General features: G+C 34.8%; 1 protein-coding gene and 1 pseudogene across 1 annotated transcript; one reads left to right on the top strand and one right to left on the bottom strand.

The window, feature by feature from the left end:
- Nucleotides 1-5562: 5562 nt before the first annotated feature.
- On the top strand, nt 5563-16012 carry LOC128676445 (nose resistant to fluoxetine protein 6-like). The gene is made up of 13 exons (XM_053756554.2): nt 5563-5794; nt 6347-6629; nt 6714-6902; nt 7115-7194; nt 9550-9737; nt 9983-10097; nt 10285-10499; nt 10868-11061; nt 12118-12247; nt 12514-12700; nt 13963-14105; nt 14882-14990; nt 15462-16012. The coding sequence occupies exons 1-13, from the start codon at nt 5617-5619 to the stop codon at nt 15548-15550; spliced, it is 2100 nt and encodes a 699-aa protein (XP_053612529.1). The 5' UTR covers nt 5563-5616; the 3' UTR covers nt 15551-16012.
- A 967-nt stretch (nt 16013-16979) lies between these two features.
- LOC128676515 (uncharacterized) lies at nt 16980-19265 on the bottom strand (annotated as a pseudogene).
- Between the last annotated feature and the right edge of the window lie 444 nt (nt 19266-19709).

Here is a 19709-nt window from a genome sequence, read left to right as displayed (position 1 = left end):
TTCCACTGTCTGTGTCATGTGAAGACACACTAGAAGCAGATCCTCAGGCAGTGTCAGATGACACTTGTAAAGACAACAATTACGTTCCAGAGGAAAGCTTAAGCAGCCAGCATTCTGATGAAGCTGTAATAGCAGTCAATCATGTGTCTATGCCTGTAAAGTTATTTTCTAAAGAAATGAACCCTTCACAGCTCTGCGAATATGAACAATGTGAGCTACCTGCTTTAGGCTGTTGTGAAAAATGTTTTTGTTTATTGTACTCAATTCATTTCGACAAAGTTCCCATGATTTGCCAAAAACATTATCCGTCTTATTCTAATGCTTCTTCGCCTAATTCTACAGCCAAAAACATCAACTACATATTACCGATAAACAAAAAAATAAAGAAAATGACCGTAATGAAGATAACTGTAATTTACCTACGGAGAAAATATTACCAAATGAAAAAAAAAATGACGCAATTATAGTCAATGACTATACAACTACATGTGATTATGTTAATTGCAAAGTAGAGACTTTTAGTGCATGTAAATATTGCCCATGTTATCTTTGCTATTCTCATTTCATAGACGATATACATATATTGATTGTAAAAATCACGCGAACTCTTATGTAGCCCCAAAACCGAAAACTGAAAAAATTACAATAGTACAAAACATATAAATTAATAGCAGCAAAAAATATACGAAAATAAAACCAGTCGTGAACCAGAAGAAAGATAAAAATACAACAGAAGAGAAAATGTTACAGGTACAAAAAGACGATAAAGAAATAGAAAATCCTATAGTAATAGATATATGTCATGAAAAGTGCATAAAAGACACGCAAAAACAAAGAAAGTCTTTTAATCTTACACATAAGAATTCAGCTCAAATGTCAACAACTCGCAAGCGAAGGCACACGATCGAGGATGTGTGTGTGAGGTCGATACACAAACACGTGTTAATTTTGCTCTTGGAGATTATTTAAAAATAAAGTGTCCAAAATGTGAATAGTGAAAATATTTTGATAAAAAATACAATGAATACTATTGATATATACGTTTATACGTATGTCCTATAAGTTTTATTCAAAAACTAGCTTTTACCCGCGGCTTCGCCCGCGTAAATTTCCCACGGGAACATTTAATTTCCGCGATGAGATACATATAGTTTGAAATATGACCTCCATATTTCAAACTATATGTATGCATTTCAATTTTAATAGATAGAGCGTGAAGATGTAACAAACAAACTTACTTTGTTATTTATGATATTAGTTAGGATAAGATTAGGATATTAATTGAGATCGGAAAACTGGAATGGGATTGAAGAAATCTGAAATTTATTTTAGGTCTTTGTTGTAAAAAATAGTGCTCGTTCTCCCAATTAGAGCAAAAACAAACAAATTCTGAATACTGGAAATTCTGAAACTGTCATTGGAAAATTTGTTGGAATTAGTAGGCTGGAAGCTAGAAGCGATTAGTTCTGTATCTATTAATGTATGAATGGATAAATAACGCAATGCAATATTGCAGAGTCATTTCTAGTAAAACCCATAGGAATAATACTTTTTGGTTGCCCTTTTTCGTACTCGTGCGACTGCCTACAGATATGCAAAATTTCAAGAAGATTTGTTGAGTAGACAAAGTGTGAAGAGTGTGATTCAAAATTCACTCAGCGCATTTAGCACCACCTATAAGAGAATACAGGGTTTACGCAAATTTCACGACTATAGTTTTTTGTTGTAGCCTCAAATCTGCCTTGTCTTTATAATGTCCTCATATTTTGTTTATAGATCCAAGTTGCGAAAATTCAATATATTTTATTGATATAGATTAAGAGGCACCATCCAAACATTATTCCCTTTCAAAAGAGTCTCAAAGAGTGGGATCTCAATCATCTTGGAATGCTGTGAAGCTAATCGCTCATCACGATCCGGTCGACTTTCTGTCAGCCTTCTCAAGCGTGAAAGAAACGGAAGAGAGATTAGATCGTTTTCGGAAAGGCATAGTTAAGAAAAATGTGTTGTTTTATTCGAATAGAAAATCCAAAAGGTATTTCGAGTTCGACTTACATAGTTTCCCGACGGACACTCGAATCGGCATTGCTTTTTTATTTCCTTGTGGCGCCATCTTGTATAGATTAAAATTGAAGCGAGTTCAGCTTCTATATTAAATGGTGAAAGTTCGATGAGGAGAGTAAAACGTTGGGGAGAATAAAATAAACTGTAATTTTATTTATAACAAAAAAAATATATTTAATGGGTACTATAATTATAATTTGACCATTTTATTTTCAATTGTATGAATTCACATGTGGCGTCATCTATTATCAGGTAGAAAAACTAATTATCATTTAGTTTTTATCGTGTCCTTGAAATGTTATCAAATGGCGCATACGCATGTATAATGACATGTCATCGTGACATGTCCATCCACAATGAATAGCATTTAATTTTGATACACGAAAATTAACACATAGGTAATTAATATAATGCTGCTTTTCTTTAAAAGTCATCTATATAACTCGTAACAACACTGAACTTTCACTTGATAGCAGTTACTCTATAGTGACTGCTATCAAGTGAAATCAGATTATGTTTTCCATGTGTCAAAAATAGGTAATAAATTGTATTGTAACATTGGGCACAAGGAGGTAATGAGGTAAGGAGGATACAAGTGAAAATGAGGAAGTTTCATACAAACATAACCCTTATTTAATCCCCTTAGAGACGGAATTTCGAAATATTCCTAGCGGACGTCTCCAAGTCACAATCTACCTTCCTGCCAAATTTCATCTTCATGGCTCAGTAGTTTCCGAGATTTCGTGATGAGCGAGTGTTTTTCGCTTTTTATATGTATAGAAGAAGAAGATAGGTAGATTTAGTTTAATTTAATATATTTTGATGGTAAATACTGATTTTGAGTTATTTATTGTTAGTTCAATAGATCTTGGTTATATGAATAAATATTTCGAAATTAATTTTGATTTTTCCTTCTTCAAATTAGAAAATAAGATCTTTCTTCGTTTTGATTTTTCAGTTAAATAGCGATAGCAGCAGACAATTTCGGGCCAAATGGCAGGAGGCCGGCTTACCAGTGTTTTTCTAATTTGTCGAAATCTATATATAATAAAACTCTACGTGGGCTTTGTCTGTTCATAGGAGATATTAAAGAAAAATATTTAGGTATATGTCTTTATGGGACTTGAGATGCCAAAACCATTTTTTAAAGAATTTTCTATCTGTATGTTTATTCACGCATTACGCAAATAATGGAATTTAATACGGTTTGTACAGCTTTATATTCGTAAGGTCGAACTTAAAATCTGGTGTGGGTTTCATCGCGATACGTTGCTTAGAACCTGAGATGTCGGTAATAACAAGTTATGATCTATAAGAAAAAGTAGTAAAGGATAAAAAGTCCCTGTAACGATAGATCCTAAAATAGAATTGGTACGGGATATACATACATTTTATTTTATAATTGCGAATCATCTATCATCTTTCTAGGTGAGTACAAAAATTAATTTTCTTAGAACTGCTTTCGTTTTGTTCACTTTGTAAAGGTTTGTGTGAGTCATATGATGGCATATTTTTTGTGATAGTGTTAAAACTACTGGACTATAATTACAATCTATCGTTTGAATCATAACCGTTATCGTTAAACGATTATTTATCTCGTTCACGAAGAAAACACGCAGTGAAATAAAGAAAAAGACGCGTACAAAGGCAGATTTATTCCCAGAAAGGGATTTCTTTCAACTAAGTATTAGGTCCTTACATATGAAATTGGAATTTTGTTGTACTGGCCAATTTAATCACAAATTTCTCCTCTTTGGTAAGGAATTCCAAATTCAAATTTATACAGCTATTTACGCATATATTTGTGTTTCGTTAACCGTCATTAAACACAGTGCGTTTTTGGTTCCAACGTTTTCGTTCTGGAAATTTCGACCTGCAGAACAAGCCCCGTGGACAGCTAGTCGATAATGAAGAATTGAAGTCTATTATGGAAAAATCCATCGCAAACCACGTCCGAGTTAGCTTCAGGCTTCGTTATTAGTGATAAAACTATTTTAATCCACTAAAAGCAAATTGGGAATAAACTTGAAAGGTGGGTACCTCACGAATTGAGTGAATCGACTGCTGCGTTACATTACTTAACCGGTGAAGGGTTTTTAAATCAAATCACTACCTGTGATGAAAAGAGGATTCTCTACGATAATCGCAATGGCTAGACCCTGGCCAGTCAGCCAAATCCTGCCCTAAGCGAAAATTGACCTAAAAAAAGTTACTTGTAAGCGTTTAGTGGATTAGTGCCGGTGTCGTTCATTACAGTTTTCTCAAATCTGGCCAGACGATTACGGCAGACGTCTGTTGTCAGCAATTGCAAACTATGATGGAAAAGCTAGCTGCTAAACAACCGAGGCTGGTCAATCGCTTCGTGCCACTGCTGCTTCACGACAACACTAGACCACACACTACACAACAGACGGCTACCAAATTAGAGGAGCTTCAATTGGAATGTCTAAAACATCCACCGCATTCCCCGGACCTTGCTCCAACAGATTACCATTTTCTTTCGAAATTTGGATATCTTCTTCAAAGGGAAAAAGTTTGACCCCGATAGGGCAGTTCAAACCGCCTTCAAGGATTTCATTGATTCCCGTCCAAATGGGTTTATTAGTCATAGATAATAATTGTTCTTACTTTGATTAAATAAATATATTAAAAAATATTCGACATTTTGTTCCTCCTATACCAAACGCCAATTTCATATGTAAGGACCTAATAAAGTAAGGTAGCGTGCATTGTGAAGAAAACAGAAGTCCACGAAACATCATAAATAAAATACATATACAGTATTACATTAATAATATTCACCCATTTTATTATATGAGTCATAAATATTGACGGCGGTATTGTTATCGCATCCTACTTACTAATCCTATTAATATTATAATTGCGAAAGTTTGTATGCATGTATGTATGTATGTATGTATGCGTGCGTGCGTGTGTGTGTGTGTGTGTGTGTGTGTGTGTGTGTGTGTGTGTGTGTGTGTGTGTGTGTGTGTGTGTGTGTGTGTGTGTGTGTGTGTGTGTGTGCGGGCGTGCGTGTGTGTGTGTGTGTGTGTGTGTGTGTGTGCGCGTGTGTGCGCGCGTTTGTGTGTGTGTGTATAAAACTAAAAAATTAATTTATACACTTAAAGCTTTCTCACCAATCATACTATCTATTTACAAAATCCATCCGGTAGTTTTCATACAGACAAATAGGTAGACGCCATAGGTGGAGTACATTTTATAATATGTAGGATCAGTAAGTATGGATTGTTTATTGGTAGCTCGGTTATAGCGCCAATAGAGTGTTTGTACATTTTCCATCGAGACAAGATAAGAAAGAAAAGAATAATTCTGAAGTGCGGAACCAGACAAGAAATTAATTCTCGATCTACGTAGGAAGATTCAATGGTATGATATCGACTTATCAACCCTATCGTTTTTAATAAGTTTTAATGATTCTTATTAGATAAGATTCCTAATTAATACAACCCGTCTTAGATATATATACTAATACACACATCTGTGATTCAATCACTTCATTGACAGCGTCACTCTCAGCACAAGTTGGGGAAAATGGAGTTACATATATTATGCATACTTTTGGCTATACTGAGTGCTGTCGATGCACGATTAAATCTAAAAAAGAAGAATACTGTATTTGATCAAGCCCTTTACGAAGAGGTGTTGGATCCTGAGCTATGCCATCAACAAGTCATGTATTTGAACAGTGATACGGTTCTTAAGCTAAGATGTAAGTATTAATAAAAACATTTCAAGTGTTTGTGTGGGAACTTCTCCTTTTAAATAGAAGATTGTTGTAATTAATATTTTTGACAGATATTTTATATTCTTTGTAAAGTGTATATTTTTACCAAATTATAATGGTGTAGTATATAATAGTGTAGATGTAGTTTAAAGGTGTAGTATATAATGTAAGTATATATTTTTCGTATATTATTATTTTGTTTTTACATATTTATTAGTTCGCGAGTATAATAATCAAATTAGTACCTAGATATTTATTTTGTTTGGTATATAAACATTGCTGACTTATGTCCCAGTTTGTGTATTTCTGTTGTGCTGAATTGAAATCACGTTATGCAACAATTGAAACGCTATTAAACAATAGCTCGAGGAACTCAATAACTTTATGATATTATTTTTAATATTCTATTTGGCAGTTAAACTTTTCAGATCAATGAAATAGATTACAACAAACTTGAAATATTTAAAAACAAAAATTCCACTGTTCTGTTCAAGGCTCAAGAGAAATTTGGATTCTAACTTTAAATAATTATTACAGTTATCGACGCTGGATTACGACTACCGAGATCTGTACTAATGGTTAACTTAGTAGACCTCGGCAACTACCATCAATGTCTTGGGATCGACGAAGTCAGAGCAGATCATGAAATAAAAGGAAAGTACTGCATGGTGCGAATACCGCTGAATCAGGGTATCGATATCGACATTCCTGGCCTTTCAAAAGACAATGTCGATGAACTGCTGAATAAAAGAATCAAAGAGGCTCAGGAATCACTTGAGTATGAAAATATGGTACACGATTTGAGAGGTGACTTTGAAAGGTAAGCTAAAAGTAGGTAGAAGCACTCACAATTTTAAGGACATAACACAAATTACAATACTTAATTTCTCTCTGTCTCTTTCAGGATGGATCTGGAAACTTTCTTGTCTCAGCTGTCACTCCGGCTGGCCGTGTGTATCCCGAGGCCGTGCAGCGTGCAGCAAGCGATGACGTCGGCGCTGTTCAACCTCTCCGCCGTGGGGTTCCAGTTCGAGGAGGACTTCTGTCGACTGCCTGGCGACAAGCCCTGGAGCCCAGCCGATTACACTGCTATGTATGTATTTTACTTTGTTTCTTTTTATTTCCGGATAAGAAATGATTACATAATAAAGCTTTAACTTTTAATAAATGTTGGCTTTTATGTCTCGCTACAACTAAGACCATAATTAGGCAAACCCGTTAGTTCACTGACAAATATAATACAATGGAAAAGACAATAGCATAATGTTATTTCATGACGCATGTTGAATTATCTATTTTTTTCAGCGTTTTGTTTTCTGTCATCGGATTGATTACGGTATTGAGCACGTGTTACGACTTGAATCACTGTTTAATCCTCAAACAAGGTACGAAAATATTTATTGTTATTTCAGGTTATATTCTAGCCGTGTACCAATTTACACAACAAGCGTATAAGAGTAATAAACATACATACACACCGTTTGTGTGTGCGTACTTCCTCACAAACTTTCACATTTATAATATTAGTAGTTATTAATAGAATTGATGATATTCCTTAGTTTTCTATAATCTACGTTATCTGGAATTTGTCTGGAATCCAGTTTGAGTGATAAAATGTCTTATCTTACTCGTATAAAATATAAAAATATTCATCATATAATCTTTTTGTAATTAATATATTTTATTATTAATATAATTATACTAGCTAGTGCCCGCGGTGTTGCAAGCGGTTTATCACACGTTGTAATTATTTGAAAAATAACTTACTTTTAAATTTTATGAATCCCCATTGACTTCACTTTTGAATATTATGGCTCCAAAGATTCGCTAAATGATGATTTTGCCATTGTCGAGATGACAAAGACACTGTGATTTTTACTAAGAGTTATAATAAGTTAGAAATTCTAAAGTAGCGATTGACCGGTACCCTAGAGCAGGGGAAACTTAAAACAACACAACAAATAAAGTTAGTATTAACCTAGTTAGCATTAGTACCCTTTTTATAACAATTGTAACCTTTAACCAGAGAGATGAGGCGAAATAAAAAGCAGAAAAGAAATAGGTAATAAGGACAACATTGGAGAAGATTATAAATAAATATTATTGTTGTTAATACATTTTGCTAAAACAATTGGACTGGAAACAAGGGTAAGAAGGAAAGTAACATTGACAGTACGAGGAATACTTCAGAGAAGTAATTCGTAAAGGGAAACGGACAGCTTTGGACAGTCAAAGAAAATATGCTCTATATGAGTTATCTATAGTTCGGATTTTGGCCAGAAAGACAGGAGAGCAAACGTGACCCAAACGTAAACGAATCAAAGCGGAGGTACAATATTTATCAAATCTTCGATATTTGAAGAACCATAGTTTTATAGTATTTTAGAGTAATGTCTAGCTTTGGAGGGCCCATTACTATACCACAGTCTTTTCCATTTTTCTGTAAGATATGATATGGAGGAAACTCGAAGATCTCGAGGGGGGCATTTAAAATTTTTTTGCATGCCAAATTCGATGACATTTTTAGAAAACATATCAGCAGATTCATTGCCAAAAATACCAGAATGCCCAGGCCAAAACTACCTCTAGGCCAGCCTGATCACATTGACAAAAGATTTTTTGCGTCAGCAAAGATAGTGAGAAATGCTTTTTAGCGTGAATTGGGAGCTTCATAATATCAGATATTATCAGGGCTTTCTTAATTTGGTGAGACTTCACATAATTAACAGCCTCCAGAAGAGCGATAGCTTCACCAGAGAAAACTGATGACTGCAGGGGATATTTAAAATTTAAAAAAATCTGGTATTTGGAGATCCACACAGCTGCTCCAACATTGCCATCATTGGTCATTTTGGAGGCCATTGATCATTGACCAAGTTGTTTGCGTAACCAACTGTAGATTCGCGGCAAGTGTTTTTATTTATGCCTACATCAGTTACTGTACGGGAATGCAATTAATACTAAATGAAATTGATTTTGAGATGCCACGGATAGGATGCCCCCATTCGGAACACCAAATATTTTGGGATCAGAGCTGATAAATTGTTTGGCAGGATTTGTTAGCAGGGGGTTGTTAACAAAGTTATAGGCATATTTAGGGAATTTAAATATGGTACTATTTTTGCTGCGGCTAACTGCTTTTACATATCTTTTTTTTATGCATCACTTTGCTTTTATGCATCAACTGTGCAAACTTCAGCACTCGTGTAATTGTGTCCAGCAGACTGGTCTAAATCTGAGCGTGTAACGTGGGCAACGAATGGGCCGGAGTCAGTATCACTATATTGGAAATTAGAATCCTCTTCATAACTCGGCTTTGTAAACGTGGATTGACTTGAATCAGAAGGAGGAGAACTTTTTTAGCCTCATGGGAAATTTTAGAGTTAGCTGGGCGTTTTAAACAAGACTTCAGCTGACTAGTAGAATCCTCGCTTATGTCAGCATCAGGAGGCCTCCCCATCAAGGGTTCCTTGCCCATTATACAATGGGCAAGAGGGATAAATTATAACACTACACCAACCACCAATCATACGACAGACATCACAAACATAAAAATATTGCGAGTTTAACTCGAACACGTGTGATAAGCAACACAATGACGGGCAAAATCCATCCCCATTGACTATAAGAATTGTAGTCCAAATTTAGCAAGAATCGCGTAATTTCACGTAATTATTATACCTAAATTAATATAATCAGTCTTAAATCTATTATTTTTTTGAAAATTTCATTAATTTCAGATCCAAAACAAGCTAACGTACTATACAGGTCTTTCTCCGTTTACACCAATGCAAAAAGACTGACTTCTTTTCCGTCCAATTCCATCCAATGTTTAGACGGAATAAGAACCTTGGCTATGCTCTGGGTGATCGTCGGACACACATTTATTACGGAAAATTTTTTGATCAATCAATTGGAGGCTGGAGATGTAAGCTAAAAGAACATTAGATTTTCTTTCGATAGAATAATATAATAATACTGATATTTATTACAATATTTTTTAAAATAGTTATACAGATACAGTATCAACGATTTCATCCCTCATTCTATTTACAACCTGAGTCCGGTCCGGCACAGGTACATTCTACGATTTTCTTTGCTTTCAGACCATCATGGAAAAACAAATACTTGAATGAAATAATGCACTAATAAAAATGTCTATTCATTTTGCAGTGGATTGCTAGTGCCAAGTCACTCTGGATTACGTTGGCTCCATTTTCTGTGGATACATTCTATTTCATTACCGGTATTCTGCTTGTCTATACCACAGCTGGAAAACTCACAAGAGGTAAGTTAATGAGTAGATTATTACTAATTCTAGATGAATGTTTTCAGGAAATGGAGGACTTGCATATAAAAACTTGCTCATTCGAAAATGAAATTAGTTTGAACTTCATATAATTGGGTAACAAATCTTAACTAAACAACGGAATAGTTGTAATTGATTTAATAAACTCTTTTCTATTTTGTTTCAGCTGGTCTGATAAAGAACCTTCACCTCTTCTATCTGAACCGACTCCTCCGGCTGTTTCCCCTTTTAGCTTTAACGGTGCTGCTCCAGGCCTCTCTTCTGAACCACATGTTCGATGGGCCGTACTGGATCAATGCCGGCAACCAGGTCCACAACTGCAGGCAGTATTGGTGGACTACATTATTACATATTCAAAATTATGCGACACCTTCATCAATGGTGAGTAATTTGGAACAAAATTAGGTGAAACGATCAAAATTCTGTTAATTACCAAGATTATCTTTACATAGGTTACTGGTTTTCTATCTATTGGTATGTGAGATATCAACCTAGACATATCAATAGATAGCATATGTGAAGTCAGTTCCGGAATAATTAGCTTTTTTAGAAATATCTCTTGTGATTATATTTTGAGACATTTTAAATTTAAATAAACTAATCAATATAAATAATTTGACAAGTTAATGAGTCTATTTTTTTATTTGATAAGTATTGAGACTTTGTTCATACATAAGATGCAGAAAGATATACAAATGTTATCCTGATTTTACTTCCGAAAAACTAAAGATTTTTGTGCTTTTTGCTAGTGTTTGCCCCACAGCTGGTACTTGGCGATCGACATCCAACTACACATCATCTCCCCGGTGGTCCTGTACTGGGTTCTCAACAAGAACAGGAAAGTTGCTTGGACTGTTCTCACCGTAACGTTGTGTATTTTGTTTTCGACGACAACTTACTACAACGCTTACAAACAGTTCCCTGGCAACAATGTTGTACTTAGGTTGGTATTTTGTAAGCGATAAGGTCTATAATATTGCGATTTCTATAAACCTACTAACAATCGATCTCTGCAGAAATAAGTATTTCATTTTGTAATGGAGGTGTCACATAATTTTGTAATTTATTACAGTTTTTACAGTTTCCACTGGAAAGCCCATATTGACGGTCTTAGTAAAAGACTTATTAGTTCCGCGTTTGTATTACTTAACTTTCAAATGAATTAAACATAAAAGCGCTTCTTATGCTTATCATGGTTTAGTGGAATCAATACTTAGATATGGAATAATTTTTTGGGGCAATTCGACGGATAAGGATATAGCTTTTAAAATGCAAAAACGCTGTATTCGCGCAATGTTTAGACTCCAAAGCACTGATAGTTGTCAGCCGTTTTTTAAAGAACACAAAATTATTACACTTCCGTCACTTTACATACTTGAGGTAGCAACATTTGTGGAAACCAATGCTCATCGAGATATCTATCGATTATGCATGCACCCATCAAAAACTGCTTTACTCGGTAATAGCATAGTATATATGGCACCGAAAATTTACAACAAAATTCCAAATCAATATAAAAGCTTAAATCTATTTAAAAAGCACCTCAAGTCTTTATTAACTGATAAATGTTATTATACTTTAAATGATTTCTTTAATGATAGACTCGGATAGAATTTAGTGCTAGTTGCTCCTCTTTATTTGTTTATATTTGCATACCTATATTCGGTAAAACATGTAGGTTTAATTCATTTTGACATCAATTTGTATATTTGTACTCATGTTTGGCAAATACATTTCTTTCTTCCTTCCTTCCTTCCCTCCCTCCCTCCTTCCTTCCTTTCTTCCTTTCTTCCTTCCTTCCTTCCTTCCTTCAACTCTCCGCTAGTTTGGAAATATAATCAAATAAATAAAAAATGTTAAAGGAAATTATTACCAATATTATTATATTAATAAAAGAAGTTAGTTTAACTAAAGTACCACTTTAGTCTTTTACTCAAATTAGACATAATTATGAACGTTTGGACTATGTTTTAATATCCATAACCACTCTATGTTTCAGCCGCACTGTAGAAGATTACATGCCAAACTATTATATGAACACTTTCACAAGAGCGGCTCCATTTTTCGTCGGAATGATATTCGGATACATTCTCAACACGTGGAAAGGAAACGCACCTAAAATTCACCCTGTAAGTATATCGTCGTGAGTGTGAATGATCACTGAATTCACTTCCTGGATACTGATGTTGAAATTTTACGTTTAATATGTATTGCAAGTAGAACTAAGAGGGCACCACAATAGGCTTATTTGATGATGAAACCGAAATACTCAATATACGAGTAAACATTGGCCAATTGTATTGTTTTCACAACTACCGTACAGTTCTTAATTCCCTAATATAAAATCTGTAACGTCGACAATTACAAGGTTATTAAATTATTTTTTTCTTCTCAGGGACTAGTGGTACTGTTCTGGACCCTCACGTTCACCATCTTCGGCCTGATCTCGTACGCCATACACGAGGTGGTTCAGCGTAATTTCGACAACCTCGTGGTGGACGTCATCATGGCCACTTACAGCCGCTCGGCCTGGGCCGCGGCTTTGGGGTGGATGATTTTTGCGTGCGTCAATGGTTATGGAGGTATTATTCCTATTATATGTATGTTTTCCATGCTGGTCCAGGAGACAAATATAGAATGCGGTAGCTGCTTTTCTATAGGTAGATTGTAAAATCCAATCAAGAGAAATGGCTATATACATGAGACACTTCTTACAGGTCCTGTGCTAGCAACCTGACACTATACTATAAATCAATTCCACCAGGAAGCACTGCTCTACCCCGTATGGGGTAGTCAGAGCTATGCTAAGACTCGACACTGTATCAGTATGTATTGGTGTTACGATTAAATTGTACTGTACATTGACTGTACATTTATTTATTTATTTATTACTGATTATTTGAGTGTGACAATAAATTGCACTCCGAAAACCAGTGAGGTTTGTGGCGAACTGCTTGGACGAGTATACACATTGTATAAACATACAACATCAAGTATATTGTTTTGTCAAACATGGCACCAGTTATCAATTTGCGCGACACTTGCTTAGTAATCAGTGAAAAATATCTTGACAAAGCGTACGAGTACCTGCAGTCGGATTTCGATTCTATCTGTAAGTCGAGTCACGATGCTGGCCTTGTAATCAATAGTAATAAAACCAAACTGCCGCTGTACAATGATTCATTAACTGCAAACGTAACTTTGTAATTTCCTGTATTTATATGGGATTACAAAGTTATTCATGTTCAGTTGATGTATCTAGAAAACTGGACCGAAATTACTAAATATTTGGGTTTTCCCTACTAACTAAACACTAATTGTATTCTAAATTTGAAACTTTTATGTATGAAACTGTCTAGAAGTGCATTGGACTTTTGATGATCGATTAGTCAGTCAGTGAGTGAAAAAAACCAAGAAACTTTTACAAGTTACAATTCTTAAATTACTAGTTCAAATTGAATGAAATTTGAAATATTCAATGTTTATACAATGTGTATACCTGTTTCCTTACGGAAAATTCATGCTTCCTGTTTTATCCACAAGGAAGTTATTGGGGTTCGAATTGGCCTGAATTGTTTCGAGAAAAGGATGGCGTGCCGCTTTATTTACTCGACTTGGCAGGGGCCAATCCCAAGATGGAAAATTCTGATTGGCCCTGGTCTTGGATGTTTATTTGTATATGTATATTATAAAATATAGTATCGTTAAGTTAGTATCCCATAACACAAGTCTCGAACTTACTTTAGCCCCAAAGTAAGCTCAATCTGTGTGGTTTGTCCTAATAAATGTATTAGGACAAACCACACAGATTTTTTATTTTATGAATTTTAACGTTGATTTCCAGGTCCGATCAATTGGTTCCTGAGCCTTGACATGTGGAAGCTGCCAGCTCGACTGTCTTATGCGATGTTCTTGCTCCATTATCCGTTGCAGTATACTATCAACGCTAAAGCATTAGCTCCAGTATACTTCGATGTTGCAGCATTTGTAAGTATCTTAATAACAGAGGTAATAAAAAAATTGCAAAGATACAGTCGAAAGAGACCATTATGCCTTTGCATTTGCTTAAGCTGAACATCCAGCTATACTGTCTTTAAGATGATTGTTCAAGAAAAAACGATATAATACACTATAATATTTACCAGACCCTTCATTGCACAATAGTAAACGGCTTACGGCGAGCGGCGTAAAAGCATAATAAATATTACCTAGTTACCTTCCTCACGAATCACTTTCACCAACATTGGTGAAGACGACAGAGAAAAGAAATGTGTAGACCGTACAAAAAGACGCAACAAGGGGACTTCTCTATATAGATACTGGATGTTGCCCGGGGTTTCGCTTCCGTGGGAGTTTTGATATAAATGTATAGAAATCTTGAAAAATGTACCTTTCTAACCTCTAAGTTAAAATATTTTTTGAAATCGTTTTGATAGTTTCGGAGATTCGCACACGCCTCAAACATACAAAGACACAATCTCACAAACGCTTACCTCTTTGTAATTACCGTATCATCATCAAAAAAAAATGCGCGAGAAAAATGCTCATGAATTACGTATCTCATGTAAATGTCTTCTTCAAGACGGTGGCATAGCAGATAAAGCTAGCGCTGATACGACCACGTCTTGCGTCAATCGACAAATATGAAACAAATCCGTGACGTTATTGTAGGTATAGATACCCTGCACAGATAAAAGAATAAATAATGATACACATGACTGTGTACATACTTTTTGTAGAAAATAATGCATTTATTTTTCCAGACTTTCAAATCATTGGCGTACATTACGCTGACTTTCATCGTGTGCTTCTTCGCCTGTCTATTGATCGACGCTCCCTGCTCCGTGCTGTTCAAAATGATATTGGGTGGTGGTGAGTATTTGTACTAAAAATATTCTAATTAGACCAACTCGTATCATTTTGACTTTTAACTTCGAAACTTTACATACGAAGTTAATAATTCCTTCTTGCTTAAAGTTTGTTAATTTACACCAATACACATATTGTTAACAGAATTATCCATTTACCCGAATGTAAAGCATTCTTCTTCATAGTCGTATACCCCGTAGCTGGAGGTCATTGTCGTTACATGGAATGAAACAAACAGCGACTTTCCAGACATTACTAGTGAAGTGGTTTGCCATTGCCTTCTCCATTTCACACACAAGTTGATAATCTACTAGAGTGCAGGTTTCCTCACGATGTTTTCCTTCACCGGAAGCAAGTGGTGCTCGATGAAAACTTATGCATTATGTTATGCTTTAATAAAACAATTTAAAAAATGTAAATATATTACTCATATCATTAAACGGCCTTTTTCTGTAATGAAATATTAAATTTCAGGTGTAAAGAAAGAAAAGTCAACAGCCAAGGCAGACCCGCCGTCCGGCGAACTCGCAACAACAAGTCATAAAAGTAATGGCATTAAGTAATACTTAAGTTTTATGTTATGGTTAATTTATTCAGTAGTCGTTTATATGTAATTAATGGAAATGATTAACAATATTTGTGAGCTGGACTCAGAATTAGTATAACGTAAGTTAAGTCTTTGGCCTATAGAAGTAAGTGGTAGGAATACTCTAAAAATCATAATATGAGGTCACCAAAATTTAGAGATTCTTTATTGGATATAGAACTTTATCTCGACATTTTATTAGCCTTCTCATACACACAAATACATTTATCGAACTCAGCCCGGTGATACCTAATTCCAAAGATGACAGTGCTCCAGCAAACAAATATAGCTACTTTCTTCAGCTAATATATCATTAGTACATATGGAGTAAATGTAATTTAGGAACGATGTCCATATTACGAGTATGTGGGATTCATTGATCTATGCCTAAGTCATAATTTATTATATATGATAAATAAAGAATATCACAAGAATATCATACCAGTTTATATAATTTATTTTAGATATATCTTTTTCAATATAAATAAACTGAGTTTTTCAGTCTTTCAAATTTGTATTGACATGTGGTTAAGTTGTATCGTGTTACTATTAAACCCACTAACAAATGTTACACGAATCAACTTTGACATGAAATTTAACATGCGCGAAAACTGCATTTTGTTCAAACTTATATAAGCGGCGCACAGGTTAAAGTCGACGTCAAAGTTGACTGGTGCTAATTAATGGGTGGCTTAAAGTTTTACCTATGTACAAATGTAACAAATTATGCTAGCGCAGTATTGCGAATATATTTCGTAGTACACAATACATTACTCAGTCCCATTTGATGGAAAGTATCAGTAGCCGGCATCCGTGCATCTTAGCTTTTAAGGTAACTGACAAATTAAATTTATAAAAAAAATGCTTTTTTATTTACATAGCTATCCTAATGATTATGGAAAAATAAAGTGAAGTAAATTTATAATTATTGTTTTTAGAATTCCGTGCAAAAAAATAATAAACAGAACCCTTACAAGATCACTAGTGAATCTATTTTTTTTTATTTTGTATTAATTAATTTGAGAAGACTTGGACAGATGACGCTAATTGGCGCTGCGAGTTTTAAATTTATATATATTTATATATAGGTATAGAATATATATAGGTGCTAATATATTAGGGTAGGTAGGTACACCATGTATTAAGGTGTCCCAAGCTATAAGTGAAAAAATTATTTTTGCAAAATCTGATACGCATACCCTTTATATTTATTCGGTTTGACCTCAAAAGCCTAAATAATAAATATTATAGTAATACATTAATGTCATCTCGTGCCGACTTGACTTCAAAGTCGTGAATTAGGAATTAGTATGGAAATAAAATGTAACTTAGTCTTAATTCAGGATTCGTAAAGAAAACAATCAATAATTTTATGAAAAAATAGTACTTAATGATATTTTTGTTTATTAACGGCTTTCTATATACTTTCGTTTTAAAGTTTTCTTTTTGCAATCAGGGTAAATTTTACGGTGGTCTTGTACATAACGTAACAAAAATTGCTATTGTTCTTCTTTAACTGTGATTAACCCGTGAAAGTCTTGCATCAATTTTACCGCTCTTTCAGCATGTCATTAATTGCTTTTAGCATTGATAGCTTCATTTTTGCTTCAAGAAATAAAGGATTATTACACCATGAAGCAGGGCTCTCTCCGAGAAAACTATCATCAATGTTCAAACGTGAGAAAAAAGACTTGCTTGAAGCTGATGTAAAATCTTCAATTTTTTTCTCATACAACAATCCGTCTAATTCTTCTTTTGAAGGTATGTAGTGCTTTCTTGAGTCGAGATACTATCTTTAAACAAATTTGACATAATTTTTTCTTTACTTTCTAGGCTCACCTCATCGTCAAAAAGCGATAACACAGATACTTCCTCAGTCAAATACCATAAATGATGAGTAAACTTCTTCAACACTGCTTTTGATATATTTTCATCAATTTTTTCATAAGCTCTCATAGTTTTCAAAAAGCACAGATCTTTCTAAGGTGCTTTAACTGCAGAAATGCACTGAATTTATGGTTTGACATAGGATGATGCGATGAACAAGCAGACATCAAACAGAACGTTCTTACCTTTAATAGTAATTTTAAATTGAGAGCTAAGTAATAATATTTTTAAGGAATAGATAGCTCTAGCCACCCATCGAGCTTGGTGCAGGCCGGGGGTCGCTATTTAATCTTGTTTCCTTCATCTCCGCCTAAAAATATAATTGAGAGCTCTATTAACTCACGATAGTCGTCTCTATTGTTTTCGTCAGTTCAGAGCGATAAAACGAAATTAGGTCCTCAATTTCACTTAGTGTCGGGCACAATGCAGTTTTTGCTCGATAGGTTTCAATTTTGGTATTATCTATATATTTCCAGCTGTCTTGGATTTTTTTTAAATAGGAGGATATCTGGGCTTGTTGTCACTGGCTAATTTTTGCTTCGAAGGCTGCTTTGAGTACCAATTCATAGACGCGATGGCGGCAAGCAAAAATAAGAAGTTCTGTGGTGATCTTTTGCTCCAAAAGGACACAAGCTCCGTTGAGTCGACCAGGGTTTGAAGCCGTCGAATCACAACAAAGAATTTGTACTCTTTCTTCGAGGTTCCAGTCTACTATTGCGGTCCAGACAGCCTGCGCTTGCTCACTTCGAGTAGAACTCTCCAGACGTGGCACAGATATAAGTTGCTCCTTATCTTCATAAGAAATAATAATTGGAAGACGTTCTTCTTTCGATTTTCGAGTATCCAAAGTAGGCAAAAGTTTTCCATCCCAGTGAACAGTTACAACATCCGGGACCTTGTTTTGAAAATCGATTTTTATAGCTTCCGCACGCTCTTTTCGTTTTTCCGCTCTGATTCTTTGGATGGAGGATTTGCTAATTAGAAAATCGTCAATATTATATCCTAGAGCCTCAATAGTGGCTTCTATAATAAATACAGAATCTCTCATACTCAATTGACATCGGTCCAATGCTGCCACTAACTTCGGGGTAATAAAATTCTTCCGCACTGATTTACACATTTCAGGTTGCATGTCTTTGGGCGGGCTCTTGGAACTTTCTTGCAAATCCTCGCAATCACTGGAATCTGATGACGAATTAATAGGTAAGGGTTGTATGATTGCAGAATCTATATAAAAATGTCCGCGGCAAAAACTCTACTCTTCTATCTCTATTCGAAAAAATCCCTCTACCCAATTCTCTGTTTACACATATTTTGTTATAAACAAATAAGTGATTTGATAAGAAGAAAAAAATAGTAGAAAAGCCGAATATAGCCAAATACACATTGCAATCATTAATAACGACAAAATGTACACACCACTAAACCTAACTGACAAACAGAACCCTGTAGAACCGACTATGAGGATGAAAAGATAGACGAATGGAAAAGGAAAGTACTCCACATACAACACATAACTGGAGCATGCCCTCACATTACTCAAACAGATTACATCCACAGGCACAACCAAGTTGCAAACATCATACACCAAAAACTTGCTCATAAACATAACCTTTTACAAACTACAAACAAGCCTACACCCTGCTAAGTATGAGTACTATATACTTACCAAAACCAGTCCTAAAAAACAATACACATAATCTATATTATGATCGAAGCATCCTTACCGATAGAACCATACACTATAACAGACCTGATATTGTACTACAAGATAAACTAAATAAAACTATATACCTTATAGACATAGCAGTACCGAATACGCATAATCTCACAAAAACTATTACAGACAAAATTCATAAATACACAGACCTAAAAGATGAAATATCTAAGATATGGAATCAAGATAAAGTTTGCATAATTCCCTCAAGCTACTCAATCTCAAACCCCTTACATATATTAATATGCAGAAAGCAGCAATCCTTAATACCTGTCGAATAGTTAGGAAGTTTATGGACTCTACAACATGAATACCAACGACACACGGACTGACCCCCTTAATCTACCCTAAAAATGATAGCCACTTGGTGATGGCCCGTATCTATCATTAAAATACTAGCCTCGGCTGAGAACTTAAAGAAGTTAAATATAAATAATAATATAATTTATTTCAGAAAAAAATTTCATAGATATAAATACCTTAAAGACAATGACGACGAAAACCATAAAAATTGCAAACACTAACAATAATC

The sequence above is a fragment of the Plodia interpunctella genome, chromosome 16 (genome assembly GCF_027563975.2).
Source record: "Plodia interpunctella isolate USDA-ARS_2022_Savannah chromosome 16, ilPloInte3.2, whole genome shotgun sequence".
Taxonomy (NCBI): Eukaryota; Metazoa; Arthropoda; class Insecta; order Lepidoptera; family Pyralidae; genus Plodia; species Plodia interpunctella.
The sequence above is the reverse complement of the archived record's forward strand: the minus strand, read 5'-3'. Positions and strand labels throughout refer to the sequence as shown.